Source organism: Penicillium antarcticum (assembly GCF_028974205.1).
Source record: "Penicillium antarcticum strain IBT 31339 chromosome Unknown utg000009l_segment0_segment0, whole genome shotgun sequence".
Lineage (NCBI taxonomy): Eukaryota > Fungi > Ascomycota > Eurotiomycetes > Eurotiales > Aspergillaceae > Penicillium > Penicillium antarcticum.
Window position 1 is genome coordinate 794,094 of NW_026695307.1, and position 14,571 is coordinate 808,664.

General features: G+C 47.5%; 5 protein-coding genes across 5 annotated transcripts; 3 read left to right on the top strand and 2 right to left on the bottom strand.

Annotated features, from left to right (window-relative positions):
• Positions 1–2,486: 2,486 nt before the first annotated feature.
• Positions 2,487–3,859, top strand: N7508_008657 (putative histidine acid phosphatase; the record flags this gene model as incomplete). The annotated part of the gene is made up of 2 exons (XM_058466720.1): positions 2,487–3,089; positions 3,137–3,859. The coding sequence occupies 2 exons, from the start codon at positions 2,487–2,489 to the stop codon at positions 3,857–3,859; spliced, it is 1,326 nt and encodes a 441-aa protein (XP_058314566.1).
• Positions 3,860–4,355: 496 nt separating this feature from the next.
• N7508_008658 (alpha/beta fold hydrolase) lies at positions 4,356–5,210 on the top strand (the record flags this gene model as incomplete). The annotated part of the gene is made up of 1 exon (XM_058466721.1): positions 4,356–5,210. One exon carries the CDS (start codon positions 4,356–4,358, stop codon positions 5,208–5,210), a length of 855 nt encoding a protein of 284 aa, XP_058314567.1.
• A 497-nt stretch (positions 5,211–5,707) lies between these two features.
• N7508_008659 (FAD-dependent oxidoreductase) lies at positions 5,708–6,830 on the bottom strand (the record flags this gene model as incomplete). Its single annotated transcript, XM_058466722.1, has 4 exons — positions 5,708–5,791; positions 5,812–6,176; positions 6,238–6,482; positions 6,526–6,830. The coding sequence occupies 4 exons, from the start codon at positions 6,828–6,830 to the stop codon at positions 5,708–5,710; spliced, it is 999 nt and encodes a 332-aa protein (XP_058314568.1).
• A 2,026-nt stretch (positions 6,831–8,856) lies between these two features.
• N7508_008660 (DUF1593 domain-containing protein) lies at positions 8,857–10,431 on the top strand (the record flags this gene model as incomplete). Its single annotated transcript, XM_058466723.1, has 2 exons — positions 8,857–9,165; positions 9,229–10,431. The coding sequence occupies 2 exons, from the start codon at positions 8,857–8,859 to the stop codon at positions 10,429–10,431; spliced, it is 1,512 nt and encodes a 503-aa protein (XP_058314569.1).
• Positions 10,432–10,732: 301 nt separating this feature from the next.
• Positions 10,733–12,688, bottom strand: N7508_008661 (sigma-70 region 2 family protein; the record flags this gene model as incomplete). The annotated part of the gene is made up of 1 exon (XM_058466724.1): positions 10,733–12,688. The coding sequence occupies one exon, from the start codon at positions 12,686–12,688 to the stop codon at positions 10,733–10,735; it is 1,956 nt and encodes a 651-aa protein (XP_058314570.1).
• Positions 12,689–14,571: the final 1,883 nt, after the last annotated feature.

Genomic DNA, 14,571 nt, shown 5'->3' on the forward strand with positions numbered 1-14,571 from the left:
GAAGAGATCACACAACCACTCCCATGGCCTGATGTAGACGTAGAGAGCAGTCTCTGAAGGTGTCAATCGTGCTGAGCCTGATGCTATATCATGAATCAAGAAGTCCGGTGAATAACTGTAGTCATATTGAGGTGGTTGGATCATGCTGAGATCTCCCTGCAGGAGAAGACTGCATGCGTGCTAAGGCATTTACAATACCTCAGGTTGTTAACATGTGACTGTCATGGAATTCACCACTACAATATGTATACATACGAGCGCTGTGTCCACCAAGTAAATACGATTTAGTTGTTTCGAGGGTATCAGGAAACCCACGGTGTACGTCCGACTGAAATGTCATAGGAAGATGCCGATACTTTGGTAAAGCCCTATGTAAATTATGCGTGGATGGTCAATAGAAGGTGCAGCATTCAACTTTTTTTGAAGCGATCCAAGCCAGTCCCGACACGGAAGTATTTAGTGATCTATAAAGCTCAGATGACTGGAGTTGAATTAGCCTAGCAAATGAGAAGCGAGAAGCTAGTAAGAAGGATGATATCAACTTATGTAGTGATGTCGCTTTAAATGACTTAGTGATCTTTCTTTGGCAGACCGATCAAGCAAGCAAAGCTCAGCACTCGTAGGCACAGGAACGATGTTGATTCCAGGATATCAGTAAATTCAATGTACATCCAGCAATAATACCAGGGCCCGAAGATGCCTATATGAACGCGTCACATTGGCTGATTCAGTCACGGAGAGATGGAAGAGATGCACGCATGTCATCCTTGAATCATCCGAAAGTTGTATAGGAAAGAACCATTGCCTCGGGTTCCCAAAATCTTCCCTTGATAATGTCTCCTTCCTGGCCAGGGCGTTTTGAAACCTTTGAAACCCGAACCAAAATGTTTGAAGAAGAAAAGCGCATAGCGGATGCTGTATACATCACGCAACTAGATCCGAATGGGACGTCGTTCTTAATGTCGAGGATACATTGCCAGACAGAGCAAAACAATTTCGAGTATCATTGGAGGTACTTAGTCTTGCATCGCCTGTATTTGCGGTACAATTTGGTCCCAGTTTTCTTGAAGAAGCTCAGTTGGCGAAGTATAGCTGCCCAGATATTACTAACCATGAAGACCACTACAATGCATATGGTGCTTGCTATGCTTCACTTCAAGGCCCAGAAGAAGTCGCCGAGGTGGATCCTGCAATTCTAGCTAGTTTTCCTATGCACTGTGACAAGTATGATTGCGTGAAGGCAGTTCGACCTTGGATTTCACAATGGTTCACTCAATTTGAGCTGCAATTAGGATCCTGGTCAAGCCACTATGGACTTCCAGAAACTGAAAACGAATTAAAATATGGCATGCTTCTTCTTGCGCCGCATTTCTTCCGCAATGCCAATGCATTTGTCAGGGTCTCCGTAAAAGCCCAGAGAGAGCTATCCCTGGAATCTTTGTCTAAGTGGCCGAGTATTGAGGCTCTTGCAGCGTTACCTGACACGGTTATAAGTAATGCTCGAAGGCTATTGACATGTTCTGGGACATTATCTAACACACACTAGATGAATTGACAGACCGTGCCTTGTCATTACTCGAACAAATCCATCCGAAACTTCAATCGGTCGAAAGCACCCTTAGAGACACCCGAAAGACTTTTTCAATTCCCGAGAGACAGCGGTCAGATCAGCAGTGTACTTCGAAAATAGAAAAGCGGAGATTTTGACTTTACGAATGGCACAGATTTGGCCCTGCGTAAAACCATTCAAAACCTATTACGCTTCAAAATTGGTAAATCGCATGCCAGAGGCTGAAATGAGCCTGAATCACAGATGCGCAGCAGGAGATAACTGTCCCCTCAAGAGGGGACTAACGACGCTTTGCTATGAGGCGAGAGACATGGTTGACAACATTGAAGGCCTCCATCGGAGTTTCGACGATAATGAAGATCTGGGTTTTCGATTGAGAGTACAATTATGCAAATCTCGCAAGTTGGTGGTCCGTTTTTTTCTCATTCTGCAGATGATATGAGTATAGCTCGCATCCACTCACGGGGCAACTCAGGGCACGAGGGATAACTTGGCCTATGATCCGGGCTTGCCGACTCGGTTTACCGGAGATCATCGTGGCCTCCACTGGTTGTTTCTTGCAAGGCCCAGGCCCACTACGGATACTTTACCATATTGGCAATGTCCCCAATCAGGTCCCTAGAGCGCTCAATTGAGACACAATAATACAATATATGCCTCTGTAGCTCTGTAAAGCCTTCATAATATGCACATATAGTCCTTATACCTTGGTATTCTGAGGATATGCGGTGAACCAGAAATCAAATGGAGACCTCATAAGGCGCAGAGCTTGGCACGGCTACTTCCACTGTCGATCACTACGTCAATATTTTTTCCCTGTTTAGTACATCAACAATGACATCGCGATACATTAGACGCGATTCACGGCTATAAAGTAAGATTGTGTCCTTCTTTGCACGATTGACAAGACAGCAAAATGTATTTTACATACCTCCTCGCGGCACTCGCCGCTCCGGTCCTATCCTCCTCCCACTTCAATCCCTTAGAACATTCCGCCGGTATCGCGCCTTACTACACCCCGAACGACCCTCCACTCGAATCATCTCCTCCACAAGGCTGCAATGTCACTCGAGCATCGTATCTAGTTCGCCATGCGGCAATTTATGCCAATGATTTCGATTACGAAACATACCTCGAGCCATTCGTGAAGAAATTACAAAACACAACGCAGAATTGGTCTTCAACAAAGTCCCTGAAGTTTTTATCGGATTGGACTGCCCCGATTAACGAGGAGCACCTGGAGAAGCTTACTCGTGTTGGACTGCAACAGGCACAAAAGCTTGGAATCAGCCTTCACAAAAAATATGCGCATCTCCAGACCCCTGCCAAAGTTTGGTCTTCGACAGCGGACCGAACGGTGAACAGCGCGCACAGCTTCATCTCGGGATTTACAAACAATCACACAAAATCAATCAACCTGACGCAAATTGCGGAAAGCAAAAAGGCGGGCGCTGATTCCCTGACGCCGTACAAGGGTTGTTCTGCATACAGCTCTTCCTACGGTAGTGACCAGTCATCTGTAAGTTTGGCAATTATCTTTCATGATGGTCTACGCTAACAAACAAGGCATTCGGCAAAGTATACACAAAGCCCATCATCACCCGTCTGAACGCCGAAGCCCGGTCTTTCAATTTCACCCAAGATGACATCACCGGCATGTTCGAGCTGTGCGGTTACGAGACTGTCATTCGAGGCTCGTCAGCGTTCTGCTCCCCAAAGCTCTTCAACTCAGACGAATGGCTAGGTTTTGAGTACGCAAATGACCTGATGTATTTCCACAACACAGGCTACGGTCGGCCGTTATCTGCCAGCCTCGGAATCCCGTGGGTGAATGCCAGTGTCGCAGCATTGGATGATGAGTCTTCCTCTCAGGAGCTGTATGTCTCGTTCACTCACCGTGAGCTTCCGCCTACTGTTATCACTGCGCTGGGACTGTATAATAATAGCGCATACTCGGGTGCGAACCATGTCAATGGTACCATGCCTGAGAACAGAATCAATTATAACCGTGCTTGGAAGAGTAGTGAGATTCTTCCATTCCTCACGAATGTTGGTATTGAGAAGATGTCGTGTGAGAGTGATGGATTCGATGAAGGCGATTACTACCGGATCTTGAACAATGCTGGTCCTCAGCCGTTGGTGGATTGCCGGGATGGGCCTGGTGGAAGCTGCTCAAAGAAGCAGTTTCATGGTTTCGTGAAAGGAAGAGTTGAGCAATTCGGTGATTATAACAAGGCATGTGGTGGTGATAGTGACTACCCGTCGTCCTTGTCTATTTACAAGGCTTAAGTCAGGGCTTCCTGAACGAGTCAGTTATTTGTTTTTATATATATTTCTTTTCCTTCAAAAGCGCCCTAATTAGTTAAATGATAATGAGGATTTTCAAGGAGCAGGTAATGCATATGCAGTTTTTTCAGGTATCACATACCATCCTTTATAATCAAGGTTGCTTCGGGTTTTAGCGGTGACATAGGGACTTATAGAACGAGGATTGAAAAAAAACTAAGACAATGGTGGAGCACTCGAATAAACAGGGAAATCCACGTAGCTCAGTCTAGGATCCAGTGTGCAGTATGCAGTACACATGTAGGCTATGAAGGATATTATGTGGGCTTCGTGGCCATGAAAATCCCTTGCATTTTTGTAGCTATAGCAATTTAACCCAGATCCTCTGGGACGAACTCCGAATATAAATCAATGTCCAATTTTTCCTCACTCTCGGTGGTAAGATTACCATAGCTCGTCAGTCGTCACTTGTTTCCCCAGCACAATCAACCAATATACCATGACGCCTCAATCGGGACATATACAAGTGAACGGCGCAACACTCTATCATGAGACCTGTGGCAAGCCCGAGAATCCTCCTCTCCTTCTAGTCAGTGCCGGAAATGGAACGTCAGTCTTCTTAGAGCCACTTGCTTCTGCTCTATCACGCGACTTCTTTGTGATGACCTTCGACCGTCGTGGATTCTACCGCAGCATGGTCGAGTCTAGCGAGTCACTCTCCGGTGATATCCTCACGAAAAACGCCGAAGACTGTGCCTGCATTATTGAAAAGCTGTCTTCAAAACGACCCGCTTTCGTTTTTGCTTCCTCGGGTAGTGCCACAATTGCACTGGAGCTCCTTCGAATCAAGCCGCACTTGATCGTAAGAGCTGTTTTGCACGAGCCCATCTTGACTGCCATGCTTTCTCCATCTGACCGCCTCGGACTTATGGAACTACTGGATAAGGCGACTCGAGTTTATAAAAAATCAGGATCTACAGCTGCAAACCGTTTGTTGATTCCTGCTTTAAGCAGTCCTGCGGATATCTCCTCGTTGAAATCAGCTCCTGTTTTGAAACAACTCGCAGCATTGCCACCCAATCCAGTGGATGTTTATTTCGAATATGAGATGGAAGCCATATCGCATTACCCTTTTGATTTGCAAGACCTTCTACCACCGAAAGATCAGCTGTGCTTGGCAAGAGGGGATGTGGCTTCATCTACTTTGGCTATATCCCCCGTTGCTAGACTCTCTTCTGTGCTAAATTGCAGCCTGGAAATCTTCCCTGGTGGGCATCATGGGTATGTCACTCATGCTACATCCTTTTGCGAGAAGTTGGTCCATGTCTTAAAACATACACGAGAATGTCTGTAGACATCTCACAATAAAGGGGTTTGAACTCAGCACGAGATTTCCTTTTCACTCTTTTTTGCTTGTCAGGCAACACCAGTGAACACACTCTTTTGGAATAAAACAACTCAAATTACCTCAAAGGCATAGAAATTCCAATACAAAGAATGCCGTAGCTCCAAACCCTAGAAGAACGACGAACGACTGATAGCTCCATGCCAACTCTCCCACTCCCAGAAATCTCTGATGATGTGATGGCAACGGCTCTTGGTATGCGGCCTCTCCTTGTAAGATAGAGCACAATTGATTTGCAATATAGTTGTCAAGCAAGGGCACAATAAATCGGCCCAGTATGAAATCTTTAGTGGACGAGAATGTTTCAAGCCGAATGAGCCGACTAGAGGCACTCCAGGCTCCCTGGATCTAATGGAAGCGCATCTTTTGCCACTCATACAAGCACTGGTCTATTTCGAAGGTTGTGGGACAGGGGGAGATAGAGGTCAGATCTGCAAGACAGCTCGCTAGAGTTGTCGCGTCTTCAATTGCCATGTTGCCTCCTTGCCCCAGGTTTGGGACCATCCAGAGAAATGAGCAACCTCCCTTAGCTATTTGAGGAAGCACTCACTTTATGTACGGCGTCACCTATAGATACCAAGCGACCATGAGACCATTTAGTACTCAATCTTTCCTTCAAAGGAAAATGACAGCGAGCGGTTGCAGTTGCTAGGAGCTCTGACAGATTTGTACCGCATGCAAAGTCCTTGAACAGAATGGGCTGTAACAATGTCTCCAGTGGCTCGTGTGTTTTGACATTAGAGGATACAGTACTTGTGTTGTCTTTAAGATAAACACACCAGTATGTCTCATCACGGTTATTCACAGCCGTCACGGAATACCCCCAGTTGTATGATTGATGCAGTGTATCTTTCGTGAAGTTTTCGGTAAATTTTGAGACGCCGTAAATGCACGAGAACTCGACAGGGGGGTTGACTATGACAATCGCGTAACACAAAGGACCGGTTTCGAGTGCAGTCTCACTTACATAGCTTACAATTCTCTGACTGGTCATGTTCCTTGATTTTCCCTTGAACGATGCTGCCCATTCCATCGGCGCCAACCACCAATGAGCCAAAGAGAACTGATCCGTCATCGCATGTAATACTGACTATCTCTGTCATTTGCTCAATGGAGATGACCTCATTCTCGTATACTACCTGAATGAACCTCTTGGGGAGACCGTGATGCAATGTTCCAAGGAGCATGTGTCTCTGGATGAACAAAATGGGATAACCAAGCCTAACATAGTAAGTCAAATCCATTCATGTGCCCGGGTACATACCTGCAGAAAACAGTCCGAGGATAATTCCGACGAGAAAGAAGAGCGTCATCACTCCAGAGATACGATTTCAGGATAGGATCGGACGAACGAAGGATTTCGTCAAATAACCCGAGTTCATCCAGCCATTTGGCTCCATTAGGGAAGATGCCTATCGAAGCACCTCCACCAATTGCAGCAGCTTGGCTTCTTTTCTCCAAGACGATGGAATGGATGCCTTCGTGTGCCAAGGCCCGGGCTAGACTAATCCCTGCAATTCCACTGCCAACAATCACCACAGTGAAATGACGCGGAGTCTGGTTAGCCATTGTGGGCACTAGTTTTTTGTCAAAGTCTTGTCTTTGGGTTGTAGGGCAAGAGAAGAATGTTTCTGGCGACTGAGACAGTAAGCCCAGATGATGGGATCGTTAAAAAGGCAATAGACAACTACATTAATGCATATAAGATAAAATCAACAGGAAAGGACAATTTTCATGTGTGTTATGACCGTTGGAGGTCTAGATACTACCTTGCGTATGCTTCCTGATCTTGCTTCATGTCTGGGAAAATATACCCGGAGAGAGATGATTAGACTGGAAATCGAGTGAATAGGAGTAGTCAGGATTTCAGACGAGAAAATTTTGTCAATCTGCAGTATTGCCGAGCCTTCTCGCCCACCGCTGGGATTTTGACTGCACCAAAAGCGAGGATAACTTTCCTGAATCATGAGCTGCGTCTTGCAGAAAGCTCAACAAATATCCTTGCAGATAACTCGCCTCGATACAGGGGGTGTAAAATCACACGCCAATATACGGAGATCTTTTTAGGTGGAGTCAATCGCTACTAGACTCATATACAGTAGATCCCCTCCCGTATCCCTGGAACTGGGTAGCTGTAAGGGGTATCAAAAAGCAGCGGAAACTCTAAATGAAACAAGTATATGCAAAGACACTCAACATTCTTCTCTGCTTGGTGAGAAGCTGTTGCAAGTTTTTTTGCTGGTTGTAAGATATCATAGGAAATACATGAGACCTGGTACCATTACAATCTCTTAACTGCCCCGTCAAAGGATCATTGTTCCGTTCATAATTCTAGCAACGTCAAATTACAGGCTGTGGCCCGACGGGCGACCTGTAATCAAGTAGTAAAATCTCATTTTGTAGTCCTTGGCGAGGTGCTTCCTGATCGAGAGAATAGATAAATCATCAGGATAATGCTTAATACCAATTTAGCTGAGAGATATTGAGCGGCCAATCGCGCTATCAAAAAACAGTATCAAGCACACAAGATGTTGAAAGACCAGATCGGGCAACTCCATGATAGAGTCCTTGCAGCGAGTATTAATATCACGTAGCCTTGCATTTTATATGTAACATATTGCCAATGCTACACACTTACATCATTCATTGAAGTGAGCACAATTGAAATGAGTACAGGGATGTCTGTGCCTTGTCTTTTTCAGGTCAGCCTTAGAACAGTAGAATGCTGCCTTAGGGTAAGACTGAAGCGGTCCGATGAACTGTAAATAGCTCAAAATGGGACCACAGGCAGGGTATTATTCCACATGTGAAGCCCAGAACTTCCAGGATAAAAGCTATAAAACAACTACCGAAGAGGGAAATACGGAGGGGAACCCGACCCTGCCTGTCTGTCTGCGAACCAGGTCGGCCACTAGGGGTAGTAGGAATATAAGAGAGGAGAGCACATAGAGGTGGTAGTGAAGAAGAGGGTGTGTCTAAGTTGCTATCCTACTAGTAGGAAGTTTTGTATATCACAAAAGCCTGAGTCATCCGATACACCGCTAATCCACGCAGTAAGCAGCTCCCCCACTACACTGCGTAGACAGAGTAGAGCCTGTAAGTAGGTAAGTGCGTGTACTTCGAATACTATGGCTAGGTTGGTCAACGTTCAGATTTAACGAGCTTTACTAAATAATTTATAGCTACCTGAGCGTTAATTGACAAATTTGAAGAGTAGTTTCTTGGAACTGAATAATATTTCGAGCGATAACATTTACTAGCAACTTCCTGGATACATATACATGATGTGGATTTGATAAACAGAACCACGCTAAACAACCTCCATGGAACTAGAATTAACCTCGCTAATGATTCCCATTCATACACCAAACCAAGAAGCCAAACCCAGGAGAAATGATTTGGCTTAGTGGCGGTTACAGCTGCTGCTTTGAACCGGCTGAACTTCGGCAATTCCCCACGTTCTCCGCACGAGGCCGAAGTGGCTACAATTACTATTTTGGGCTTTCCCCGGACGAAGCCGTCTGGAAACAATGAATAAGTAGTGACCAAAATCCGACGAGCAGATTCTTATTCTTTCCCGTCACCGACCACAGCCATGGTATCTCAAGACAAACTCCAATCCTTCCCCTCCAAACCCCGCGTATTCATCCTCAGCGACATCTCAAACGAACCAGACGACGCAGAGTCACTAGTCCGCTACCTACTGTACTCAAATCAGCTCCGCACCGAGGGTCTTACCGCCTGTACATCAACATGGATGAAAAACAAAGTCTGTCCACAGGACATGCACAAGATAGTCGACGGCTACGAGAAAGTAGTGGAAAACCTCAATGCCCACGCCCATCCAGACGATCCATACCCAACAGCGGACCACCTAAGATCCCTCATTAAAAAGGGTGCAGAGGTACCGTCCCACCTCACAACCTCCCAAAAAGTCTGAATTCCTCTAATCAAACCCCAACCACAGAGCTACGGCATGACAGCCGTAGGCGACACCGTTGCCCTGAGCGAAGGCGCACAAGCCCTGCTAGAGCGCATAACAACCCAAGAAAACGATACAAAGAACGACCCGCTCTGGATCCTCTGCTGGGGTGGAACAAACGTGCTAGCCTCCGCCCTATTGCACCTAAGCAAAACCCACAGCCCAGAAGACTCCGCAAAGCTGCGCGCTAAGCTCCGCATCTACGCCATCTCCGATCAGGATGACACAGGTCTCTGGATAAGAACGACCTACCCAGATCTATTCTACATCTGTTCTGTGCACGGCTGGAACCAATATGGGAATGCGACTTGGACGGGAATTTCGGGGGATGGGTGGTATGGGTTTGATAAGGGGGGTCCTGATCCGAGGATGATTAGTGCCGGGTGGATTAAGGAGAATATTCAGATTGGGGTGTTTGGGGGTTGTTATCCTGACTTTATGTTTATTCCAGAGGGGGACACGCCTACGTTTCTTTATCTCATTCAGAATGGGCTTGGGGTGCCTGAAAAGCCTGGGTTTGGGGGATGGGGTGGGAGGTATGTTTCTACGCATGGTGGTGGGTCTGGGGTGAGTGGGCATTATAGTGACACTGCTGATGAGGTCGTTGGACTCGATGGGCGGAGCTTTCAGTCTAATCATGCGACTATCTGGCGCTGGAGGGAGGCGTTCCAGGTTGATTTTGCGGCTAGGATGCAGTGGTCTCTTTCTTCTGACTTGAGGGATGCGAATCATCATCCTGTGGCGATTGTTAATAGGACTTCTGGCCCTGCGCCGCTGGAGCTGGAGGTTGAGGCTGGGGCGGTGTTCCGGCTTGATGCTTCCGCTTCTTATGATCCTGACCCTGAGGATTCGCTTACGTTCAAGTGGTATCAGTATAAGGAGCCGAGTGCGACTCAGTGGGCTGTGAAGTATGAGGTTGGGGAACTCGGGGTTAAGCCTTTGAATGAGGCTGGGAGTGTTGTTGAGGTTCAGATGCCTCCTCCTGGGAAGTGTTGTGTTGAGCTTATTAGTCGTGAGGCTATTGCTACGGGCCAGTTGCTACATCTTATTTTGGAGGTGAAAGATAATGGGGTTCCTGCTTTGACGACTTATCGGCGTATTGTTATTCAGGCTAAGAATGAGAAGTTGTTAGGAGGCGGTGGGGGTGCTGAGGCTATTGGTGATGTTATGAAGGATGTGATGCAATGAGTGTTGGTGGATATCATGTTGTTGATATTTCATTTACAGACGTCGTACGACAGTAAATGGCGCTTAAGAAATCAGAAAGTGATTTTGTATCTCACATGATTCCCATATCATCAATCATTAAAAGGGTACCGTCGATAATAATATGGAAGGCATATAAAGAAACCCTTGTCGTATACGAGGAGTGTCAAAATAAACCCGAAATATCCCCAAATTTCCAAACCGATCTTAGACCATATGGCAATGCTTTCCAGACACACAGCCATGCATATAATATAGATGAAAGGAAAAGACCGTAGTATAATCACTCAATCAATGAGCGCATAAGATAACTGGTCAAAGGTGCATCAAGAATCTCCTGACGAAGATCGGCCTCCCAAAGAGCCATACAAGGCTCCCGCACTTGCAACGTCAGGCATGAGAACAAGAAATCGCTAACTCGATACCAGCACTTAGCACGCAACCGCTTCCCAATCTTCAACATGCGACCAGCGTACCACGGACGGTCAGCAGGCGAATGAGCCGTCGGTCCGTATTGTGAGAAGTCGGGCAGATCTTCGACCGTAGCAGCTGAAGTTACCTGTACGCAGCCATCGTTGCATTCCAATAGGATTTGAAGAATTGCTTCGACGGAGCCGCTCATTCCTACTTCGCTGTCGATCATTGCTTTCTCGAGTGTGCTGAGGAACATGCTTGCACGGGCGGGCGTATATCGATAGTCCCAGAGTGCGGCGTTGAGTATTATTAACGCTGTAATGCGGGCGACCATTTGTTTCCTGTCTCCGACGGAGGTGAAACGGGCACCTGGGGGTGCGGAGAGAACTTGATGGAGGATGGATGCTTCTTGGACGGCGGTTTGGCGGGTTAGATGAGATGATTCAGGATTGTCACGTTGATATAAGGAGAGTTGTTCGCAGCGACGAAGGAAGTCAAGGAACTCTTCGCATTGAAGCTTGAGTTCTTCAACTGGGGTTATTGTTGTGGGAGGTGGGAATGTGGGTTGGGTTTTTGGTTCCGGACTCGGTGAGAGGTCGAGAGCGGAGGAGGTAGAATATGGCGGTGATGGCATCGAGTGGAGGTTTTGGGTAGATTGGTGGGGTTGTTCGGAGGCGATGGGAGCTGGTCGCTCATATTCGTAAAAGAAACTTGGTCCATGGGTTTCATACCCGGACAGGATATAATCTTGCCAATTGATGAGCTTGCCTAGACGGGTATATGCAAACGCAGCGGGGCCGCCCCGGGCTCTAATCATCTCGCGGGCAGCACGCATGTGGACCCAGCTGATCTCCTTGTGGCCTGGCCTTGGGTCAAAGTCTTCTAGGGCTGCGGCGCTGAGGCACGAGATGATTGCGACATCGGAGATGTCACGGGGATTGTTGGAAAGGTGCTCGCGAAGCATAGTAACAGCGCGATCTCGATGCAAAAGTGTATCTGCCGTTTCGCTCTCGTTGCGCACCCAGGCCCATGTATTTGCCGCATGAACGACGATGGTATTTTGGAAAGCAACGGCACCTTTCATCCCTTCCGGTACAAAGACGGCAGTATACCAATTGTGTGCTTTGGGCGACCGGAAATGAGATCCGTAGGAGCACGCGGGCATGGTGTTCACGTAGAAATCAAATAATCTCTGCCCATCTAGATCCAAATCCACAGGAAGAGTGTTGAATGGATCTGTTCGAGCTGCACTCATGATTGTCTTCGGTGAATGCACGAGCTCATACGGCGTTGTCGGCGCAGATGACCAAGAGGGGAGGCTATTGAAATCTAGACCATGGCTTCGAGTGCTTTGTGGGGATGTGTCAAAGTATTCATGTGGCGCGATGACAGCATGAGATTGCTTTGGAGAGGGTCGAAAAGGAAAGAATGAAAATACTTCCTCCTCCTGACTGAACAGAGAATTTGACGTGATGGGTTGAGTAGACGTATTGCGGTTGATTTCTTCAATGTCTTCGTCCTCTGTCGGTGGGGCCTCATCCTGTTTGGCGGGGCTTTTCCTCTCCTTGCTGCCTGCCCTGGACTTCTTTTCAATATTTCGCTTTGAAGCGCGAGTCTTCTTCGGTCGCCCCCGTTTGGGTTGTGGAGTTTCCTCTTCGCTTTCACTCTGGCGACTGCCGCCTTTCTTCTGGCGCATATATTCTTGCATAACATGGCGCTTGACCTGGGTCAAATTGGTCCGACTATTGTTAGACGAGTCGATGAATTGCCACCGCATGTTGCCTGAGTCCTGATTGCTAGAGCTGGGTTGATCTGGATTGGACATATTTCTAGAGAGGAGATAGGAACAAGCCAGGGAAAGAAGGCAGCTGGGGATAGATTGATAAAAACGGGTGGATCGGCGAACCGAGCGCAACGTCCGTACATAAAAAGGCGGAGACAGATAGAAAGGACTTCTCAGGACGTGAGTAGAGAATATAGAACGGAAAAGTCAGAATTGTGAGACACAAGATCCACGGGCAGGGGGTTCTCCCCACCGGTGATTAAGCTACTTTGACCGAACTAAACAAGTTTGGAATAGTGGCCTATTTATGCCGACACGTGTGGGCCGAAATTAGAGGCCGGATGAGACGGTTCGGCTCGAGTCATGCAGTAATAGCATAAAAATGAACGTGAACTGGTGTTTTTGGAGTCGCTGTGTCTGATCTCACCGAGTCCAAAATGTGACGAAATCGACTCTCGCCCTTCCTTTCCCAAATCGGGTTAGTTCCGATGCAGTCCACATTTTAGAGCCACTCCACTGGAGGCGTATCCCGGAAACTGGCGGGAAATGCAGGACAACTGCACAGGAGTTGGGCAACAGTCAAATGTCTTTGGCAGACTGCCTGTGCTCTTTGAACGTTTCAGTTGGCGAATAGCACTGGAAGTGGAGGCGTAGGAGAGCTTAGCTGTATAGGGTCTCGGGCGGATTCCGTTAGTGTCGGGTTGGGTCTTGGCACTGATCAGCAATGGGATGCTCAGCCCTGGGGTGTACCGCGTTGTAGGGATGCAAGGGTTCGAGTGTGGCATATGACTACTGGGGCTTCTGTGCGGCAGGACTACATGTAAAAGTGCTATTCTTGTCCCGGGCAACGGTCGTAGAGCATACCTAATCGGGACTAACATACGTTCATTGCGCTAGAGATGAGCCGTAAGCGCCCCATACTGTCGGGTTCACATATTGGAGCAGACTGGAATATTTCAGTCCATCCTGATCACTGTTTCAGAGCAATATCTTTCTATTGCCAGGTACATGTATAGTATCAAATTGCCAAGTCTCCGCCCCCACTGAATCTTACTTTGTCTCCACCACGACATACCATGCTAGGCATAGTTTTGGTTGATCACCAGTTTATATGGATCGCTGCAGACATCCTAATTCCTTCGGATTCTCCGTTCCCCGTACCGGAGACAAATACCATGGTTACGCTGCCGGTCTTGTAGATTTCAGACCATGTGGATATCGTGTATATCTTTGGCAGGGGTGTTCATGCGAAAGTGCCCTGATATTACTGTGCTTTTAAAATGCAACGCCACTCGCTAAACTTGTCTCACTTGAAGGTGGTGTCACTATAGAGTTTCCCGGTGTCCACAGTGACGATTCGGCCCTGAATATTCTAGTGTTGCAAGGCAGAGCCCCTGTAGGTCTGCGCGGAGGACAAGTCCCAGCCTTGCAATAATCGGGCCCGAGTATGATCCGGTTGTGGGTGATAAAGCCAGTTGGAAGGTCAGTCAATGATGGTCAACGGGGATCAAGTGTTGTTGTAATCCGGCCAATATATGTACTGCGGCCAATTCATCTGCAAGCCCCCGGAGCCCACTGTGGCTGTTGCTTCACAGGCATTCCGTCGGGCCACAGGTAGAGCTGAGACCATACACACCGACAATGAAACAAGGTTGCGATGTACAAGGATTGTACAAGGGTTGGTACATATGCTTTTCCGGGACAATGGCCCTGGTTTGACCGGTGTCAGTGGGGGACAGCCCATCAACGCCACTCAAACCGTCAGCGTGCTTAGAATAGAAAGCTGAGACAAGGACCTGCATGTCGGCTATCGCGATGTAGTTGCTTACAGTATACACTGACCCGCCCTGTGTCATCCCGTCCAATCGTGTATATTGCTTATGGGGCCAAAAACTTTCGAACGATCGCGGAGCGGGAAGGGGTCC